The 21695-nt window shown below is 38.5% G+C and overlaps 1 protein-coding gene across 4 annotated transcripts in view; it reads right to left on the reverse strand.

The window, feature by feature from the left end:
- zgc:154075 (uncharacterized protein LOC556929 homolog) overlaps positions 1 to 21695 on the reverse strand; it is a 243784-nt gene that overhangs the window by 160622 nt on the left and 61467 nt on the right. For all 4 annotated transcript variants that reach the window (XM_063033371.1, XM_063033372.1, XM_063033374.1 and 1 more), the window contains 3 exons: positions 11116 to 11200; positions 7152 to 7225; positions 5377 to 5436 (listed from right to left, as the gene is read on the reverse strand). In XM_063033371.1, coding sequence (XP_062889441.1) covers positions 5377 to 5436; positions 7152 to 7225; positions 11116 to 11200 — 219 coding nt within the window. The remainder of the gene's footprint in view (positions 1 to 5376; positions 5437 to 7151; positions 7226 to 11115; positions 11201 to 21695) is intronic.

Below are 21695 nucleotides of genomic sequence, written 5' to 3' on the forward strand. Positions count from 1 at the left end.
TAAACATTTCAGTATTTTAAAGGACCCACAATGAAAAATATTCTATGTTATATAACTGGAGATATTAGACGCAGGCTGTGCTCAATAATATAGATGATCTAGGATAAGTTGTCTAGTCATTATGTTTTGACTTGACAAGCAAACAGGCTCCCAGTGATTTATTCTTTTGAAGGGATTTCACATGCTGAGGCTTTTCACTGTTAAAGAAGAGTGGTCAATTATATCTGAGGTAAGTAACTAGATCAAAGTGTTTGGATATGCCTGTGTTTGAATGATAGCTAATGTCAAGAATTTAATGACAAATGACATAGAACATGACAAGATGGAATTGATTGACTACAGCCAATGAGCATTAATTCCAATATTCTCCAGCAAAACGTCAGAATATACTTTCTAACTTGAAAGAGAACCATATTAAATTGGCATCTAAGCCAAACCGAGAAATAAACTGTGTAGGTCTCAATAAATAATAATAACAAGACACAGTGGCATCATTTCACCTTGATAGTGCATGAGATTGGTGAACAGTTCTCTAACTTAAGTGACCCATACTCAAAAAAAGACAATGCAATGTATGGTTAGAAAGATCGTAAAGTACTGAAGAATTTCACAGAAATTTCTTGTTCTCTTGAGATACTTCTAGATGTTAATGCAAAAGTCTTTGACAACTTGTCAAACAACATAATAATCTATAAGTAGCAAGCTACAATTCAACCTTGCGTTTTGCTCTCACTTATTGCTCCCAGAGGAAGGTGCCTGTGTTTGACCACTCTCTCTCCCTCTCGCTCAATGCTGTCAGAGTCTTGTGTCTCGGGCAAGGTTTAATCGACACGTTTTTTGGATTGGATTCTGCAGTTTATGTTATGATGTGTTTCTGGCTACTCTTTTTTATTGCTAGTTTGTGCAATTTTGATCAGGGCGGACTGGCTCTGCGGCCTGCACTCAATGAACAGCACAGCACTAAATTCAACTGAACTGAACTAAACTGAACATTCCTAGACTGTTTCAATGACTCTGTGGTTTGATGTTTTATATTCTGCGTTTTTTGCTTGTTTTTTTTTGCCATTTGTGCAATTTGTTCTTTTACTTACACATTGGATGTTTAATGTTTTCTTAGAATGGATTCCACAGTGTTTCTTTGTTTCATGACTGTCTGTGGAAAGGTGAATCTCAGGGTTGTATACTGCATACATACTTTGACAATAAATGTATTTCGAATCTTTCAGTCTTTGAAGAGAAATGTAATGAATCTGTTGAATGTCTTGAGCTGGCAATATTGTAATGGTTTCCTATCAAAAAAGTCTTTTTGCACCTGTAACTGTATTTTTTCCACCAAGATTTTGCATTGATCATTTTTTCCCTTCTGCTTGCTAACATCAATGGATCTGGGGTTAAGGGGGTGAACAGCTTTAAGATCCTTGGCATAAACATCACCAATGATCTCAAGTGGTACGTGGTCTGTACATACCGGCTGTGCGGTGAAAAAGGCACAACAGCACCTCTTTTACCTCAGGTGGTTGAAGTAGTTTGGTATGGGCCCCCAAATTCTAAGAACTTTTTATAGGGGCACAATTGAGAGCATCCTGATTGGCTGCATCGCTGCCTGGTATGGGAACTGTACTTCCCTCAATCGCAGGTCTCTGCAGAGAGTGGTGTGGATAGCCCAGCACATCTGTAGATGTAAACTTTCCACTATTCAGGACATTTACAAAGATAGGTGTGTAAAAAGGGCCTGCAGGATCATTGGGGACCCGAGTCACCCCAACCACAAACTGCTCCAGCTGTTACCATCTGGGAAGCGGTACCACAGCATAAAAGCCAGGACCAACAGACTCCGGGACAGCTTCTTCCACGAGGCCATCAGACTGATTAATTCATGCAGACACAACTGTATTTCTATGTTATTTTAACTATCCTGTTGTACATACTATTTATTATAAATTACTATAATTGCACATTTAGACAGAGACATAACAAAGATTTTTACTCCTCGTATGAAGGATGCAAGTAATAAAGTCAATTCAATTTCATTCACTCTAATGAAGTGCCTTGGAATGTAGTGCTATGTAAATAGCTCTATATAAATGAAACCTGTTGTTATTGTAGTCCTGAGGCTTCTGTGAGAGTACTTAAATTATTTTCAGTAATCTTCTGAACTAGTGCCTAATGTGGGTGTAATGAAGAAACCAGACACTACAGTAGCTGCTTAATGTCCTTCAAACCCTCAATTTTTAGAATTAACAATTGATTTAGTACCAATCATTATTGCAGTACTGTTCCAAATTTCTACGTACTTCATTCTTAAAAGGTCTGTCCCTACCCTAATTTTTAGATTCAACCCCTACACCGGGACTCCCCAGCAATACTTTTATTCTATTCTTCCTATATCTATTTCAGATATAATATGGTGTAATGAAAAGAGATCAGTTACAAAAAAAATGGTCCCAAAATGAAAGAATTTTATGGAAAATTTGTAAGTGATTTGGGAATATTACATTTGCTCCCCTTATCCAAATCATTGATCTATTATTTGAACAGCTGGAACCTACCACAATCCCTGCAGTTAGTGTCTCAACTCAAATATCCAGACTTTCTTCTTTAACCAGCTGGCATACTACCCATAATTCCATGCCCACTTATTTTTAAATAATCTCTTGTATGGCACATTATCCAAAGTCTTCTGAAAGTTCAAATGTGTCACCAGCTTTCCATTCTACCCATCTTTGTGTTATTGTCATAAGATAGTTTTTCATTTATAAGATCATTTATGAGTAGTGTACATTGTTACAACTAAAACAGACCACTTCTGAACATCACTAGACACATCATCCAAAGTATAATTTCCTTCCCTTCAGTCAATTTCCAAGCTCAAGTTTGTCTACAATCGTATACCGTCTGGGTAGTCTCCGGCCCCTTGGCATGAACATTGAATTCTCCAACTTCCGGTAATTCCCTCCCCCTCCCTTCCCCTATCCCTATGTCACTCTGCCCCCTCCCCCAGCTGCCTACCACCTCCCTCTTGGTTCCGCCTCCTTCTACTACCCACTGTGTTTTCCCCTATTCTTTCCTCACCTTTCCTGCCTACCACCTCCCTGCTTCCCCTCCCCCACCCCTTTATCTTTCCCCTTACTGGTTTTTCACCTGGAACCTTCCAGCCTCCTCCCTCCCCCCACCTTCTTTATAGGGCCTCTGCCCCTTCCCCCTACAGTCCTGACAAAGGGTTCCGGCCCAAAACGTTGACTGTTCGTTTCCACCGATACTGCCTGGCCTGCTGAGTTCCTCCAGTGTGTTGTGAGTGTTGCTTTGACCCCAGAATCTGCAGAGTATTTTGTGTTTATGATTGTATACAATCCTATCAACCTCAACTATAACTTATCATTACAATATGGAACTTTACCAAATGTCTTTTAAATAACATCTATAGAAAATTTCCTCCATAGAATTCAAACAGGTTTGTCAAGTCTGATCTACTTGTTAAATATCTGTACCATCTTTCAAAGTATATTTATTATCAAAGTATGTTTACTTTGTACAACTTGAGATTAGTCTTCTTACAGGCAGTCACGAAATAAAGAAACCTCAAAAGAACCCATTAAAGAAAAGATTGTCAAACACACAATGCACGGAGAGAAAAAAAAGACAAATCATGCAAACAATAAAGGTAAGCAAAGGGCTACAAAACTGAAGTTTTACGAAACACACAAAGCCAGGCATCACTGCAGTTGGAGAAGGGCACAGCCTCAGTTCATCACAAAGCCAAGTAAAAATTGCGAGACCACAGATGCAAAGTCAGGCATCACTGCAGCCGGAGCAGGCCACTGCTTCACTTCAGCACGGAGCTGAGTAAACTTCGCAGAACAACAAGCAGAACTGAACAGAACTCGCCCTTGGCCTCCGGTCCCAACACCCTAACCTTTTCAAACTGACCTGGCGCTTAAATCATCCAAACATCGGGTTGTTCCTCCTCGCTCTCGGACCTCTCTGGGGCCTGAACCCTGCTGCCAAAATTCAGTCCATTCCCGACCCTTCCAATTCAGACCAGCACTTAAGTCGACTGGAAATCGGGACTCTCCTCACTCTTGGGGACACAACACTGCTTGACTCTGCTTCAACCCCGCCTCGGCCTTCACCTGCCTTGTCATGCTTCCCCGCGCTTCCACCTCTGCCACCGTTTCCCTCTGATTTCCTTGGCAACTTCTCACCTGCGCTCACCTCTCCATTGTTAGCAGTGATCATTACTAACAGAATTTAGTAGTTTTCTTTGTTGCTGCCATCTTAAATCTTAAGCTTTCTCTGATCAATAGAAATTTTCCCCAAGTGGTTTCAAACTCTTTCCTTAGTCCTTTGCCAGGTGTTAAATTAATTGGTCTTTCATTCATTCATTCATTGTCAGATGTTGTTTCTTTTCTTTTCTGAAGAGGAGAATTTAAAGGGCAGGTTCTTGAATAGATGGAATTTCACAAGATTATATTTGAAGATGTGCAATGTTTAGTCGTTAAAATCCCAAGTTGGAAACCATCTGGTTTTGAGGATCTGTCACCTTTTACTGCAATTACTTTTTCCAAAATCAGTACTGTATTTAGAATTTTTTTTGAATGGATCCTTGTCCCAGATTCAATAGTACCTTCTTAGAGGCGTCCAGATGCTGCTATTGTCCTCTAATGTAAATACTGTACTAGCAAAAATACTCAACATGGCAACCATTTCCTTGTTTTCAGTTATAGTAAATATATTTATGGAACCCCTGATCAACCTTTTCTTTCCAAAATAAATATATACTTTGTTTTAATTTTGACACGCTTTCCAAGTTTACATATTCATTTTTCTTTCTCTGTTTTTATCAGCTTTTGTTGTCTCCAGTCACTGGGGTCTGGTCTTGATTTTGTTTCATAATTGTTTTTAGTATCAGTAATCCATGGCTGGCAATTAAATAAATAAATCTGGCTCAGTACTCATTTTTATATCTAAATGGTCTGTCCCCACATTGTTTACTTATGACTTTTTACAACATACTTCCAAGTGTAAAGACAAAGGTGACACTAGTCCCAACTCTATGCAAAACTTCTTTGTTCTTGCTGGGAGGCAAACATTCTATATTGATTAAAGCTGACACAGTCTGCATCTCACACTCTCACCCACTTGGCTGAGATCAGAAAACACTACATGGAAATTACAGGAAAACTTGTTTATATTCAATTAATTCTTGGAACAGAACCAATGACTGACACAATCACTTCACTTTAAAATTTCCCATATATAGAAATTTGGATTAAGTTTGGGCATGTAAACTACGACACAAACTCTCTTTATTTAACAGAACTGCATTTTGCTGTATCATAAATACAAGTCTATAGTAATAAAATATTAAAGACCTACAGCCATGGGTTTCTCCAGCAGGATGTGGTAGCCCTTTTCTGCAAATGCCACTGCTGGTTCCTGTTGATTTAAATGATATAATATTTCAGCAAATGGGTTTCAGTTAACAAACAATAACTTAAGGTACAAACCATTTGTTAAAAATATGGTCACAACTAATTTCAAACAAGGACTATATAAGAAAATGAAAACAATTTCAATCTTTGTGACCAGCCCTCTGATGCCATTAATGTACAAACATTTAACCTTCCTGATGACTTAGCTGCTTAGATTAGAGAGTAACAGAGCCATACAGGTCAAGTCTACGATCCAACTACAATCACTAGCATGGTTTCAAAACAAATGCTACATTTGGCCTCAATATGCAAAGATTAAGAGGAGAAAGTCCTCAAATAGTAAAAGCAAAAATATTGAAGCTGCTGGAAAATTGGAATAAAGAAGGGAAATCTTCATCTTCAACCTCCATATCTTATGGAAAATTCTCTGATATGGCTAGCACCTCCAGCGTGATGTCTCCAGCAAACACAGCTTTCTTTCTACCATTATGTTCCAAGCACAACACTCTAGTCCATTCCTCAATCAGAAATTGAGTACCCCCCCGCCTTTCGGCAGTACCTTTTCACGAAAAGACAATGGAGGCAACATTTGTTATATTTCCTATCCCTGTCCATTGTCCAGTCTGAAACTTCGATTTAATGTTCATTTATTATCAAAGAATAAAAGAAACTCAAATGAACCCAATTAAAGAAAAAACAGAAAAGGAAAATAAAAGACCAGCACTCGATGCGCAAGAAAAAATTTAAAAATTTTATTTCCAAATGAAAAGCAACTTATTCAATTTATTTCAATTTAACATGCTATCTAAATTGTTCACAATGGAGTTTCCTGTACATTGGAAGAAACCTAAATTCAGATATGGTGACCACTTCGCAAAGTCCATTCAATCCACATGTGTACTGTAACTTCCAAGCTTCCAGTCAAATGTAGCTTTCATTCTTCAGACAACTCTGACCTATTTTTGTAACCTCCTGAACTGTTCAAGCAGCTCACTGCAAGTTCAGTAACATAATTTCAGATTTTGACCATACAACCGTAAGACATTAGAGCAGAATTAGGCAATTCGGTCCATCAAATCTGCTGTGCCCTTCCATCATGCCCGATTTATTATCCTTCTCACCAATGTACACTACATTTTAGATTCAAATACAATTCAGCTACTTCAGGTAACACTTTTTCTATTCCAATTTACAGATTTTCCAGACCAACTATTCATTAAAAAAAACTCATCTAATTATCACCCATTTTGCCTTCAACCATTATCACTCTGGTCATCTAATTTTTAATGCATACCAAACCACAAAATGCCCTTTGCTCTCCTTCCCACTTTGCCCACATCTTAAAAGTTCTTTTTAATATCCAAATCTTTACATTTCTAATGAACAACTGCTAAGATGAAACCTAAACTCATTTTGCTCTACACAGCTACCAGATAATCTTCTAAGTATTTCTCATTTTTTCCTTTCTTTTGATAATTCAAAGGAATTAATCTTTTCAATCTTTATTGCTCTGTAGTGTCAATATACATTATACGAAAATATGTTTTCATGTTCTATTTTAATTACACAAATACATTCTTCTTTCTGCTATTTCAGAATTATTTTCTAAGCAAAGCTCTTCAGTCTAGAAGGTTAACTCCTTTCTTCTCCACTTGAGCTGCTATGTATTCCTAGTCCTTTTGTTTACACTAAATAATGGAAATAATACCTCTTGTGTACCTTGTGCTGTCTGTCAGGTGTTGCTATGATCACTGCATCTGCAAACTTCTCCCGTGATGCAGCTCCCCTCCAATCTTCCAGCAAAAAGAAGAGATTGAACAAATGTTATTGATGAAAATCAGATCTGATTAATCCTTCCTATTAAAGAATAGACTTATCTGTATTTGTTCACAACATTTTTATCCAAGTCATGTTTTATTTTTATCCAAAAACTATTATTTTGGTTAATATTTTGAAGAATACATTTAGAAAGACAATTAATTACTCTCCAGCGACATCCTCAAATAGTCACCGCTCACATACAAAGCTTCAGCTTACTACTTTCATTCCTGATTCTGTCTTCATCTGCAAACAGTCAATCAAGAGTTCCAGCAAAATATTTCGAAAGAAATTGTTCCTGCAAAAGGAACTCGATACTGTTCAGCATCAGATTCTGGCTGTTTTCTGCGCAGTATCTTGGAGTTCCATAATTATCTTTTCTTTCCCTTCAAAGTCAATTAACTTGATGCAGGCAAAACCCTAGATTAAATGGGGCACACATGAGGAATTCTGCAGATGCAGGAAATTCAAGCAACGCACATTAAAGTTGCTGGTGAACGCAGCAGGCCGGGCAGCATCTCTAGGAAGAGGTACAGTCGACATTTCGGGCCAAGATGCCAGGCAGCATCTCCAGGAAGACGAAGGGTCTTGGCCTGAAACGTCGACTGTACCTCTTCCTAGAGATTAAATGGGGTTTCACTTTATTTCATTCTGCCTGTTACTCACTGTCTTATTCAACAATATATGGAGAAAACTTGACTCATGCATTATTAACATACTAGTCTGGAGCTTCTTCCTGGAATGCATTTTTGCTGAAGGTGGGTGTTACTTAAAATGATGTGAAAGACTTCTGAAAAATTTGAAATAATTTCTTAAAGAGCATCAAACAAGCTAGAAATTGATTTGTTTCATAACAAAAATCACCAATAGGAGGGTGCTCATGGCATGTCTCAGTAACCAGAGCCCATAACCTAAGCTGGAGCAGAAAGAAATGCAAGACATGACTGAACCCCTTTCTCATATCAACATCAATCTATCAGTGTAGCTTAAAAGTTAGAAATGGAAGAGGCAGCAGTGACGGGAAAAGCAGGTGGGATAGTTGAATAATCTGGAATATTTCTTTCGGGTAAAGTTTGCTTGCAGCTAACACAATTTTTCTGATGAAAGTAATGAGGATATCTCCACACAACCAAGTGATAAATAGGAATCATTTCTTGAAGAGCAGAACAATATCACACAATCGAGGAATGTTACAGAACAGAGGAAACATTCAGCTTATTGTGTCCTCGCCAGTTCTTTACAAGGGCAGCCCAGTAATTTCAATTAGTAGCACCTTCTCCAAAGCATTGTAAAATACCCCTTTCAATATAGTTATCTACTTCCCTTTGAAGGACACAATGGAATCTCCCTCCACCACATCAGCAGACAGTAAATCTCAGCTCCAAAAGCATTGTGGAAGTAACACACAAAAACTGAAAGAACTCAGCATCTATTCAGGGAAATGAAAAGTAGACTGCAAAATAGAGAGGAGATAGCCTGTATAAAAAGGTGGATGGAAGGGTTGGAGCAAGAGTTAGCAAGAAGAGGGACCTGAGTGAGTAGGAGTGATAGGCAGATAGGGGAGGAGAGAGTGGGAATATCAGCAGAAGCTGTGAAGCAATAGGTGGAAGTGACCAACTTTTGGCTTCAGAGATACTGTCTGACCTGTGAGTTCTTCCAGCTCTTGTGTGTTGCTCCAGATTCTAGCATCTGTAGTATCATGCCCTTACAATGTGTTCAAGCCATTGGGTTGCAGCCTACCCAGCTGTAACATGAAATGTTGTTCTTCAGATTTACATTTGACTTTGTCCTGGCAATAGAAGAGGCCAACGACAGGTCAGTGGGGCAATGGGAAGGTGAGTTGAAATGGTATGCAACTGGGAGTTCTCGATGGCCACTGCAGACGGAGTGCAGGCACGCTGCGAACTTATTGCTGCTCTACACTTGTCCTCACGAATGGATAGAAGCACACATCAAGATGTACTGTACCAATTTCAATCACCAAGACTGCAAGAACTGCTTGGGTGCCTGGATGGTGAGAGAAGAGGTATAGAGACAGTGCTCTCTGTGAGAGAATGATCTGCGTTTTTCCTCTTCTGCAGAGCATGGTAAATACTAATTCCTCACCCACAAAGCAGATTCATTGCAAACTTATCAAGAAGAATCTCTCAGAATGCAATGTGGACGTGGACCAGATTGGAGCAGCACAGTAATGCTTACTCTCTCAGCAGTAGACCCAAAGAATCACCATGATAGAACAAAGAAGTACAGCCCAGAAACAGGCCCTTCAGCCTACAATGTCTGTACTAACTGTGATGCCAAATTATACATCCCATTTGCTTGCACTTCATCTGTACCCACCTCCCCCTCATTCCCTTTGTCTCTATTTCTCAATTTCAGTATTGCAGAGGATTTTGTTCCAACCTGCACTTCATCAAAATGTCTCTGTTCCAGCCACCACCATTCTTGACCACCAGATGAACAACATAAACTAGTTCAAGAACCTGGGCAACACAGTCTCCAAAGGTGGTTTCCCAGAATTCATAATTGGCTCCGGAATCAGAAAACAGCCAGACCTTCGGCCAAATGCATACACAAGGCTTTAACCAACACAGCCTCTATTTCTCCACCAACATAAAGATTTAAATTGCACTTCTTTATGGCTCAGAAATAGGGACAAATTTTTCAATGAACAGCATGAATGAGCAGCTTGAACCAGTCTGCTTCATCATGGGCACTAGCAAAAGGACATCTTTAAGGAGTGATGCCGCTAAAAGGCGGCAGTCATCATTAAGGACCCCCATCACCCATGACATGACCTCTTCTCATTGCTGACATCAGGGAGGAGGTACAGTAGCCCGAAGGCACACACTCAACAATTCAGGAATAGCTTCCTCCCTTCTGCCACCAGATTTCTGAATAGAATTGAACCCATTAACACTACCTCACTACTTTTTTTCTGCTACCACATAATAACTACTTTCACAACACAATTCTGATTCCACTGTTTCTTCCACTTCCTAATGAGCATTTGCCAGCAGGTCAGAATGATCGACATTGAAGACATTAAGCATACAGACTGACTAGAATTGAAGAAGTGTTGCTGAAACCACATCTTGAGTGGATTGAAAATGTCACAGCAATGTCATGAGACCATTCACTTTCAAAGCTGATCTTTTCTGGAGAGCTGAGGCAGAACAGAGAGGTCATGCATACGAAGTCAATACAAACAGCATTTCCAGTGACTAGCAATTGTCAGAAGCTTAAGAGACAAGAAATTGAATGCATGTGAAAGACACGACAAGAAGCTGAGAATTAACGTTATTACTACAAAACTGTTACACTTGCAGTGCAAATTACTTTGTGTATCATTCTTGGTATGTCAGAGGCCCGTGTGTAACCATGTGATACTTGCATGTTGGCATTATCATCAGTGACAGAAGAGCAAGAAGAATTGTTGGAAGGGAATTGATTGAAAAAAAATGGGTGTTTTTTTCCCCTCCTTTTCCAGATAACAATTTTATTGGTACCACAATCCTGTACTTGTCTTATTATTATTGATAATACTGTGGCCAACAGATAAAGAAACCAGTTGGGCCAACAGGTCTGACTGTTTATCTTAATCTCCAGACAAACAATATGTCAAATACTTACACTTGCTTGAAATGTTTTGATGAAATGGAAATCATTATTTCTAATTTGGAATTAACTCAGCTGTGATACAAACCTGCTTCTTTCTCCATATATATCAGATGATCTCTTAATTATATGTAATACTTATAATTTCATATCAGCTTTCATATATATACATTTTTTTAGAGATTTATACACTGTATAAACACCAATAGCTGTATCATCATGAAAGTGGCTTGGTAAAGCAACTCACCATCAAAGACATTATAATCCGCCACTGAGTATTTCATTTGTAAATTCTGTCTGGCAACCTGGCAGCAGTCTGCAACTCCCACAATCTAGAGCATAAGTAAAATAATAATAAATTAATCCAGATAAAAACAGGGAAACACTGGTGTAGTAAGTATTAGAGATAACATAACCACAATAGAAATGCAGCCCAGCACAAATATATTCTGCTACAAAGCAAAAATCAACTGAACACCAAGAAGAAATGCTATGTAATACTAAGAACAGTAAGAAGGTGAATAAATAGATAGGCAGAAAAGTGAGGGCATGAATAAACTACATTGACAGCATGTTAAAGATGAATATGAAATGACTAAAGAGAGTGCGCAGTGAAACATTACCAGAATGATTCCTGGGATGTCAGGACTGTATACATGCCATCAGTGGATTATGAATGCCCAACTAATGGATAACCCCCACATGCAAATGAGATCATGCTTTATTATTACATTCAGAAGTCAGACAAATGCACATATATTCATTCCTGCAAACGAAAGAAGTAGTTTCTTCTCTCTAAGCTTTTGTTATTTGTTCTTTCTTGTCATTCTTAACTTTTGATGCCATTCAATACAGTGCAAGTATAGTGACCATATCAAGTGATTTCAAACATATTATTTCTGCAGATGTTGCAAATCCAGAGTAAAACACACAAAATGCTGGAGAAACTCAGAAGGTCAAGCAGCATCTATGAAAAGGAATAAAGATCTAACGTGTCAGGCCAAGACCCTTCACTAGGATCCAAGTGATTCATCAAATGATTTTCGTTTGTTTTCCAGCTTATGGCAAAATCAGCTTTGTAACACAGGGATGACCTGTAGTTCAAGGCGACTAAAGAATGTTAAATGTGGCGAGAGGAAGAAAAATAACTAAATCCCAAAAGGGAAAAATAAACCAAGGCATACTCACGTACACACTCATTATGTTCACTTCCTTATGGCTTGCAGGATAAGACTGTTGAGCTCAACCAAAGAATGCAGCACCACCTTTTGCAGTCTAACAGTCTGGAGCAGAGGGTGCTGGCGATCATGGCTTCAACCACCAGTTTAATATTTAGAAATCATGTAAGTTGCAAAACACAAGTTCAAGTGATAGAATAAAAAAAGCAGCATACCAGTTAACTTGTTAGCTTTGACTAACTTCAGTAGACTTGGATATCATAATCCTTCTTCAATACTGAAACAAGACCATCTTAGTATTACCGAGCATTAATCTCCCTCGTCACTTTCTATTACCAGGTCATTCTGGCACTCGTGATGTATTAGCTCTGTACATTGCAAAGCATGTCTTTTCCACTCGAGCCACAATGTCCACATCAGTGAAAGTGGAGGCTCACTTCCAAGGCTGTTGCCCATGTTACTACTCTCCCTTATGTTGGCAATATTTTATTGTTGTTAGATTCAGTGGTCATTTCTCCTTTAAAGATGTAAGTTAGTCTCAGCTTCCAATATTATGCACATTTTTAATGTGTGCTGAAGGAAGAATATTACTATTTGTGCCTCCAAACCATTACATGAGTTGGGAACACAAGAATCATTCATCAACAACACTGACAAATTGGTGGTGTTTTCCCAGACAATGAATGGCACTTTACTCCATTCTAGGCAAACGTATTTCCAGTTTTATGCGGGGGGGGCATGGGAGTTGAGAAAAGAAAATAATTTGGAGAGGAAATTAGATCCCATCATGTCAAATATTTGCCAAGAAACTATCAAGGGAATTCAGGAAAAAAATCTTCACCGAATTGTTAAGCTCTGTCATTGTAAATCATTAAAACAGACTAGTATAGCTGCTAAGTATAATCCAAATAAGTACTTAAAGGTGAAGGAACTACAAAGTTATGCTGATAGTTAAATGGGCAAGATTAAGAGGAGATTTAAGTGGAGAATAAATGTGTATGTTCTATGAAACACACTGAAAACTTAAAATACATTTAATAAAAACAAATAGATGTACAGTCAGTGGCTACACTATTAGGTTCCTCCTGTACCTAATAAGGCAGCCAGAGTGTAGGTTCAAGGTCTTCTGAATTGAATAAATTAAGTTTGTTACTAAGTGCTTACTCAGAAAAGTAAGGTGTATGAGGTGTCTGGTGAAGAGGCCTGTTGTGTCCATTCCAGGGTAGCTCACTCGCCTTTGGTCCCCACCAGACACTCAGCGCTCACCTATGGCTTCAAGTAGTTGTTTGCATGCGACAGCAGCCACACTCTGTTACACCTCTTCAACAGGCAGGCTAAGCCAGGTGAGGGTAGCCAGCAGTCTTGTACTCCGGTGAGATAGGGACATGCCCGTCCTAGCATGTGAAGTCAGCTCCAGCAAGCTGGATGAATGAGACTTGCAGTGAGACCCAGTGGCCAGGAAGGCGAAACTGCAATGCTCCATGGAGAGCGAAGGGCACGACGAGGCATAGAATACATCATGGTCATGCACAGCAACTAAGGAGGACTCCAGTTTGTGACACTTGTTTGTGCCAGTGGACCCAGACTTCTAAAGTCAAGAGTGCCAGCACAACAACTCTTTGACTTTGAGAACTCTCCCACACAGGTTTCCTGTCATCGTCAGCCATGACAGTCAACCACCACTCAGAAGAACTTGCCATATAGAACTAAAAAAAACATAGAGGTGAATTGAATTAACCCTTACAGCCCAATACCACTTTGATGTGAATTATGATTTCTGTCAGCAGCCACATTGCAGTGTTATAAATTAATCTCACTATCCCCAACAAAGAACCATGGCTCATTTTCCTTTTCCTAAATCTTGGATTGTAGAAGATGCAAGGTTGTAGGATACCCTCCATAATAGGTCCGTAAATTCAATTGTGTGGTATTTTTTTTCCAATATATACATCACAGCATTGAATTACATAAAATAATTAGATTAGATTATGAGGACATGCAATCCTCTTTTATTGTCATTTAGAAATGCATGCATTAATAAATGATACAATATCACAGAAACACAGGACAGACCAAGACTGAAAAACTAACAAAAACCACATAATTATAACATATAGTTACAACAGTGCAACAATACCATAACTTGATAAAGATCAGGCCATGGGCACAGTAAAAAAGTTCAAAGTCTCTCTAAAGTCCCACATCTCACGCAGATGGGAGAAGGAAGAAAACTCTCCCTGCCATGCCCAACCACAGTCCGATTCTGAGTCGTCCAAAAACTTCGAGCCTCCGATCAGCCCTCCGACACCGAGTACTGAGCACCATCTCTGCCAAACGCTTCGACCCCAGCCTCCGTCGCCAGCAGCAGGCAAAGCCGGGGATTTTGGGGCCTTCCCTCTAGAGATTCTCGATCGCACAGTAGCAGCGGCAGCGAACCGGGCATTTCAGAAGTTTTCTCCAGATATTCCTCTGCGCTTCTCACGTCTATCTCCATCAAATCAGAATTGTGCACGGCTTCCTACTTCCAAATATGATATCATTTCACCGGAGAGCTGCGCAAATTGTGAGTTTGTAACAGCCCTTGTATAAAATGATAGAGTCAATAATACTTTTATTTGTACATTAAACACACAAGTTCAAAGTCTGCAAAGTATGCAGGATGATGTTAATTGCCATGCAACACATGCATGGGTACATTAATAAAAGTGTCCTGACGAAGGGTCTCAGCCTGAAACGTCGACTGTACCTCTTCCTATAGATGCTGCCTGGCCTGCTCCGTTCACCAGCAATTTTTATGTGTGTTGCATTAATAACAGTGGTTATGTTTCTAGCGGTATCCAGAGGCGGGAACTATTAACCTGAATATCAGAGTTTGAATCGCATCATAGCAATCCTGGAATTAAGTGACTGTTAGACCCACTGGTAAGCTGCAATGCACCCCAACCAACATAAAATCTTTCCTTTGAGTTTTTCTTTAAAAATAGACACCAGTGCAAATGAGTATCTTAAAGGAGAGGAGGAATTCCAACTTTAAGGCCCAAATGACCAAGAGCATGGCCTCCAAAGGCACGGCAATGAAAGTTACTATTGATCTTTTATTTTAATAAAAATCTAAAACATGTATTGTTACTTTCTCACCAATATTCTCTATTCATTTCTTAAAAATATTGCCATCAATGAGGCATCTCTAGCTGGTATATTCCTAGAAAGAAAGGACATTCTTACACAGGCTTAGTATTAAGCTTTAGCTTTTCCTCATCCATAATGTGTCCAGTGTGGATCAATGGACAAAAATCAGTAACTAAAATCTAGATTACTTTTCACCTAAATATCTTTATTTTTAAAACTGCTTAACTAGCTTTTATGTGGCATTTGCTTAATAATTACTTCAAATGTTGATAAAGGTTGAACTTTATCATTGACTAGTCTATATGTGTTCAGTGGCCATAAAGTGCTTCAGGACATCCTGCAGTTTGAAATTCACAAGAGAAATACCATTAATTGTATTGTTAAGGCCAGAATTGACTATATTAGATTTGTTTACAATATCTATACCTGATCTAAACAAGACCCCTTCAGTTCTATGAACATGATCAGATTTTGTTTTCAGTATCATCAGATGAAACTAGAGGAACAGAATGTTTTTCAGCACCTCAATGGGTGTTTTAATCTGGTACCACACTAAAGGAAGCAGGACAGTGATATGTGAAAACACAGGTTTTGTGTATGGCAACCCTCCCCTCCAACACAAATCATCCCAGCAGCAACAATACTGAACAGTTGGCCCAAGTCCCCAAAAGCCTTTCCACTCATAGGCATGCCAGGTTAATCATACATCATTGTGGTGCAGAAAAACAGTTGAAGGAAGTCTCGGGGAGGGGTGTTGGCATTGAATATAAAAAAAACATCCTACGAGGTTGTACATGACAGACTGAGGCTTTGGGATCAAAAATCATGAACATGGACAAATAAAGGCTTGGTCTTGTTAAAATTTGTTTCAGTACAAGAAGCCTTCATTGCTTGCAGGCCATAAATAAGCAAATAACTTATTTAAATAAATAAGCAAATGCTTATTGAAAAAATAATTTTTTTCAAAATAGCATTAATAGCATTTATTGCACAATGTTTAACATCACTGTGCGTATGTAAGAGAGACAGGACACACGCCAAATTATACTCAAGATTAATGTTTCCTTTCCAGTTATAGACAATTAGCAAAGTCCCCTATTGATCTTAGAATCTTGCAGAACGAAAGGAAGGAGTGGAGGGGCAAATCATCCCACTGTGCCGATGCTGGATCTTTAAAAGAGAAAACTTTTCAATATGTTTCTAAAGGCTTTGAGATTAAATAGCCACAATATCACCGACTTTAACCACTTAAACTGTCCTAACCACCAACACTATTTTAACAGAGCCTAAAGTAAGCACAATGAGCGAAAACTGTATCTTTTGGGTGGGAACATTTATTGCCTCCAAGGCTAAACAACTGCTTTCAAACATTTATATAGCCACTCTTCTGTTTTGCTAGATTTCAAATGCTGATAAAACAGTAATACTGCCACTTATTACTCCTGCAGACTCAACTATTTTTTCAAACATCTATACTCTTCCAGCATGCAGTCATCACTGCATTTATTTAATCAGCACTCCCCTTCACCCCATCCTCTTATCTTTTAATGCCTTTCACCCTTTACGTCAGTGCTTGCTAAAACCAACTGCATCTCCTTTTGTTTATAGTTCTACAAGATAACCTAGCAATCCAAAATTTTAGTTGTTGCTTTTTCCACAAGTTGTTTTTAAAAGCTGTGTCTTTTGAACCAATCATAAACCCTACACGCCCACCCCCTTAAAAGATACTTTGATCATTGTGCTTCCAGCCAACAAATGTTTTCGGCTGGTTGAATTTCCCAAGTCCATTATGTTTAAATAGTTACAATGCAGGCCATTTTATTACAAATTGAGCTAAAAGCTGTAAACACAAGAGATTCTGCAAATGCTGAAAATCCAGAGTAACACACAGAAAGCACACAGGAACTCAGCACGTCAGGCAGGATCTATGGAAAGAAATAAACAGTCGACATTTTGGGCTGAGACCCTTCATCAGGACAAGTCCTCATGAACAGTCTCGCCCCAAAACCTGTTTCTTTCCATAGATTCTGCCTGACTTGCTGAGTTTATTTATTTATTGAGATGGTCGGGGAAGCCAGTTATCTCGGACAATTCTTCAAGAACAAAAAATAATCGAGAAAGAGCCGTGATTCCCTTCAGTTATTTTGGACACTATGCAGCTTAGTGGGGCTGAAGACTGTTGCAAACAGTTTCTAACTAGCGTTAGACGTGTATACTCTTATGGCCATTAGACACTACATTGTGCTTTTGAGGGAACAGTTTTTAAAATGGTGTCAGTTGCGCGTATTTGCATTCCTAAATCAGTGATTTTTGTCACTGATAGTTGGCAAGGAATAAGCAATAGGATAATTCAGAACTGTTTTGCTCACTGAGGTTTCAAGCATTCAGGCTTGGAGATGCCAAGAGCAGTCTGAATTGAAAAGGAAACAATTTCACTACTTCAGCAAGTTCGAAACTACGTAAAAATTGAAGCTATCGACGATCATCTTGAATGTCATAATGAAAACGAGTATTTGAAGGATGCAACTATTAACAGGACCGTATGAAGGCAGTCCATAGTCTGCACTGTGTGTCTACGCTGATTTTGTTCACTCATAGTCAATAGATCATGAAGCAGATGAATTCCTCTATCAATAAGTATTAGGAACTAATACAGCTTTATAGTACTGCAGTAGCATTGGTAGCATCCTAATTTGTTTTGTATTTCATTTCAGTACATAATTTGTGAGCCAGTTTGTCATTTTTTATAGCTTTTTAACTATTTCTGTGAAACTTAGTCTAATTGGAGCAGCCGCTTAATTGGGCCAAAATGTACTGGTCCCAATGTGTCCCAATTAACTAGAATCCACTGTAGTTGTTTTCTTTGTAAATTTATTTCCCAGATTTTGAATCACCCAGAGATTGGTAGATGTGTTACTAGTCCTAAACCAGTGTTATTCCATTACTGTGCAATTTAGTCCAAATATAGCTGCAGAATTGAGTGCCCTTCCCAAAGATTGACCACCCTTGACTACCTAGTATGGGAACTGTACTTCCCTCAACCGCAGGACTCTGCAGATTGAGGGAAGTAAAGTTCCATACTAGGCAGTCAAGGCAGAGAATGGTGCGGACTGCTCAACGCATCTGTCGATGTGAACTTCCCACTATTCAGGATATTTACAAAGACAAGTGTGTAAAAAGGCCCAAAGGATTATTGGGGACCTGAGTCACCCCAACCACAAACTGTTCCAGCTGCCACCACCCGGGAAATGGTACCGCAGCATAAAAGCCAGGACCAACAGGCTCCGGGACAGCTTCTTCCACCAGGCCATCAGACTGATTAATTCATGCTGACACTACGGTGTTACTATGTTATATTGAATGTCCTGTTGTACATACTATTATAAATTACTATAAATTGCACATTTAGACAGAGACTTAATGTAAAGATTTTTACTCATGTATATGAAGGATGTAAGTAATAAAGTCAATTCAATTCAATTCATGCGATTAAATCAACAGTATAAACTAATGCTCACTTGGTAGTATGTCAGAGATCCACGTTTCTCCTCTGCAGCATTTCACAATAATATTTTGCAAATGAAGTAAGGCACTACAAAGTAAACTAATATGAATACACATATCTGGGGCATGTTGTTGCAAATTGATTTACTCAGAATATATATTATGATGACTCCATCCCTACTCGACTTTAAAGTACATTATTTTAAAATCTGCTCCTGTGCATCAGATAATCATTGTTTTCCATAAGCAGTATATTAGCTAAACTAATTCATTTAAATTGCAAGCAAGACTTTACGTTTCTGAAACATGTAACATTTAAACAGCATCAGCACTGCCAGATTATCAGGGATCGCATTCTCACACCCTTACATTAAATGTCAGTTAATTTCTGTAAATCATTTACTTTTCGTGTATTTTTCAATTAGTGATATCAGGATTGTCACAAATGATATGTGTCGTTTTTGACACAAGAACAAGTTAAGGGTTTAAAATATTCTGAACTAGTTCATTACAGCTCACAGCAGTAAAAATGAAACTCCAACAACTAAAAATGTTTAAATGAATGCATAAGATTCTGTTCATTAATTTGAAATACCATAAATATACAGCAGCACAAATTACCAAAAGGACAGCTAAAATCTCTATCGCTTTAGGAATACAACAAATGGAAGCAGCTTTTATTTATTTTGTGTTCTGGTTACGGCCATTATAATATACACAATCACTCCAAACTAGGAAGCTATTGTGCATGTGTTGCCTCTATTTGTTGATTACCTACATTATAAAATAATACTGTTGAAAATCTTTTCAATTTCACTTAAACTTTCCCCAGGAATCATTCAAAGGCTACATTTTGTAGCTGTACTTGCTTACTTGATTGAGACAATACTTGTATGTGGTTATTGTCCCAAGTTGAAAACGGGTTGTTGGGATGAGCTATATTTCACAGTTAGTATTTATGTACAGTAATTGGGCACAAAGCTTGTTCTGTGTTTGACACCCAAGGTAAAACACTGGAAGTAGGTCTGAATGGGAAGTCGAACATTTATTTTTGTGCGTGAGGGTATGAGAAATGGAGGATTGCTGTTAGCAGGAAGCCGAAAGTAGTTGATTGGAGATTTGTTTTTCAACATGCATGTGAGTTAGATACGGTTAACTTTTGAAAACCTCTTTCTTTAAAAGGAAGTTGAAAAACAAGCCCTTTAAAAACATGAGAAAACTTCATTCTTATTTCTTCCTCCTATTTCAACTGCAAACAGCAATAATGAAAGCAAGGATTTCGAAAAGGATTAGTTCCATTGTCCAACTACGCAACCTCATAAAATAAACAATTCAATTTAGTCAACTAAAGCATTCATTCTGAGCAACGCGAGCAAGTGTTTGGGGAGAGAGACAGTGAGCATGTCCTTGCTTTGGTGTTTGGCCAGCACAGTCCAGATAAGTACATCTCATGGTAAAACACTGCTTCCGCAGATACGCCAAAGAGAAATTTCTCATCAGGTTCATGGAGTTTAAATATTACCTGCGGAAGTCAGGAAATTAATGCAAACACTGGGCAAAGTCCCCTGCAACAGGATGATTCCCCTAACTGGTTGCTCTAAAAGGAATAACTCCTAATCAAAATCCTCCTCCCATGCTCCAGTAAGAAAAAGTAAATGTAGAAAATAATCAAGGAAAAAGTAATCTTTAATATTTAGCATCATGCGGTGTACAAAGGAAAACCAATAGGTTATATACACCTCCTTTCATTACCAAAGATAACTCCTAACATGAAGGCTCAGCAACAGAATATGAAAAATTACACAAGATAACCAAGGAAAACATCTTCAAATCACTGATCCTTTGAATCAATTTCCCCATGCAACAGGAGGGAGCTGGTTTCATTTCACCAACGTCTTTCAGTCAATGTTAATCGAAGCTTTAGAAAGAGAAACAGAATTAACCTTTCAGATCAAAGACCCTTCAACAAAAGCAGGAAAGAGATAAAACAAATTGCAAAAAGGATGGGGGAGAGATAGATAAATCAAAGGGAATGTCTTCAATTGGAATAATGCCAGGGTTTTCATGCTGACAAACCTTTGGTGAAGCCAGTCAGCAGAAGTGAGTCCCTCTTATTTTTAAGTATTAAAACAAGGTGAAGGGATAAAACCTGTATGGTGCATTGCATGCTTACAAGACATCCCTGACTGACACATGAATGATTTCCTTTCAGTAATCCACCAGTTGTCATGGTCATGCTTTCCTAGAGCCAATACACAAATTAACAGACCAATTAAATGTAGTTACATAACTTCTGCAAGGGAATTTCAATTTACAAACTCTAATAAAGTTGGTAAAAGAATGCTAATTAAACAATTTGTGTCACATCAGCGAGTAGTTTGTTTAAGGATCAAAGATCAACTTCATTTGCCTTATGCATTTTCGTGTATTAAATGCTCACTGCTGGATATTTCAGTTGTTAAATGAGGCCCAAGTCACAGATGGGAACAAAATCCTACAGTAGTGTAGAAATGGAGGAAATGGTTAGGGTGATCACAGATAAAATGGGTAGGGGATTAGCCCCATCATTAAGCAAAAGGATTAAAGCAAAGGTTTGTAGGGGTGGTTCTGATCAAGAAAATACAGATAAGTATGTGCTTTTTGGAGGAGGAAGGCTTTAACAAGAGTTGCAAGCAAAGAGTCTGAAGGAAAGCCTGCCAAGTAAAGGTAGTCAACATGAACTGGGTTGTTGGCACATGACTAGGAGCCAATTAAGCAAGTGACCTTTAAGTAGCAATGAAATTGACATTAAGGGGATTGTAAAAGTCTGGCTGAACATGAGTTGAAGGTGGACAGTGTATACATTTCAGAAGTGGCATCCAGACATAGAGGTAAATTGGACAGCAATGTTCATGTCTGGGCTCCTCCATACATTAGATGTTCTGAGGAATTGTAAAGAAAGCTGTAGGCTTTGTGATACACAGGCAGGCCTCTGATGTTCAATAACAGCTTATTTTCCATTTAAATTTAATCATTT

Source organism: Mobula hypostoma, chromosome 25, assembly GCF_963921235.1.
Source record: "Mobula hypostoma chromosome 25, sMobHyp1.1, whole genome shotgun sequence".
NCBI lineage: Eukaryota > Metazoa > Chordata > Chondrichthyes > Myliobatiformes > Myliobatidae > Mobula > Mobula hypostoma.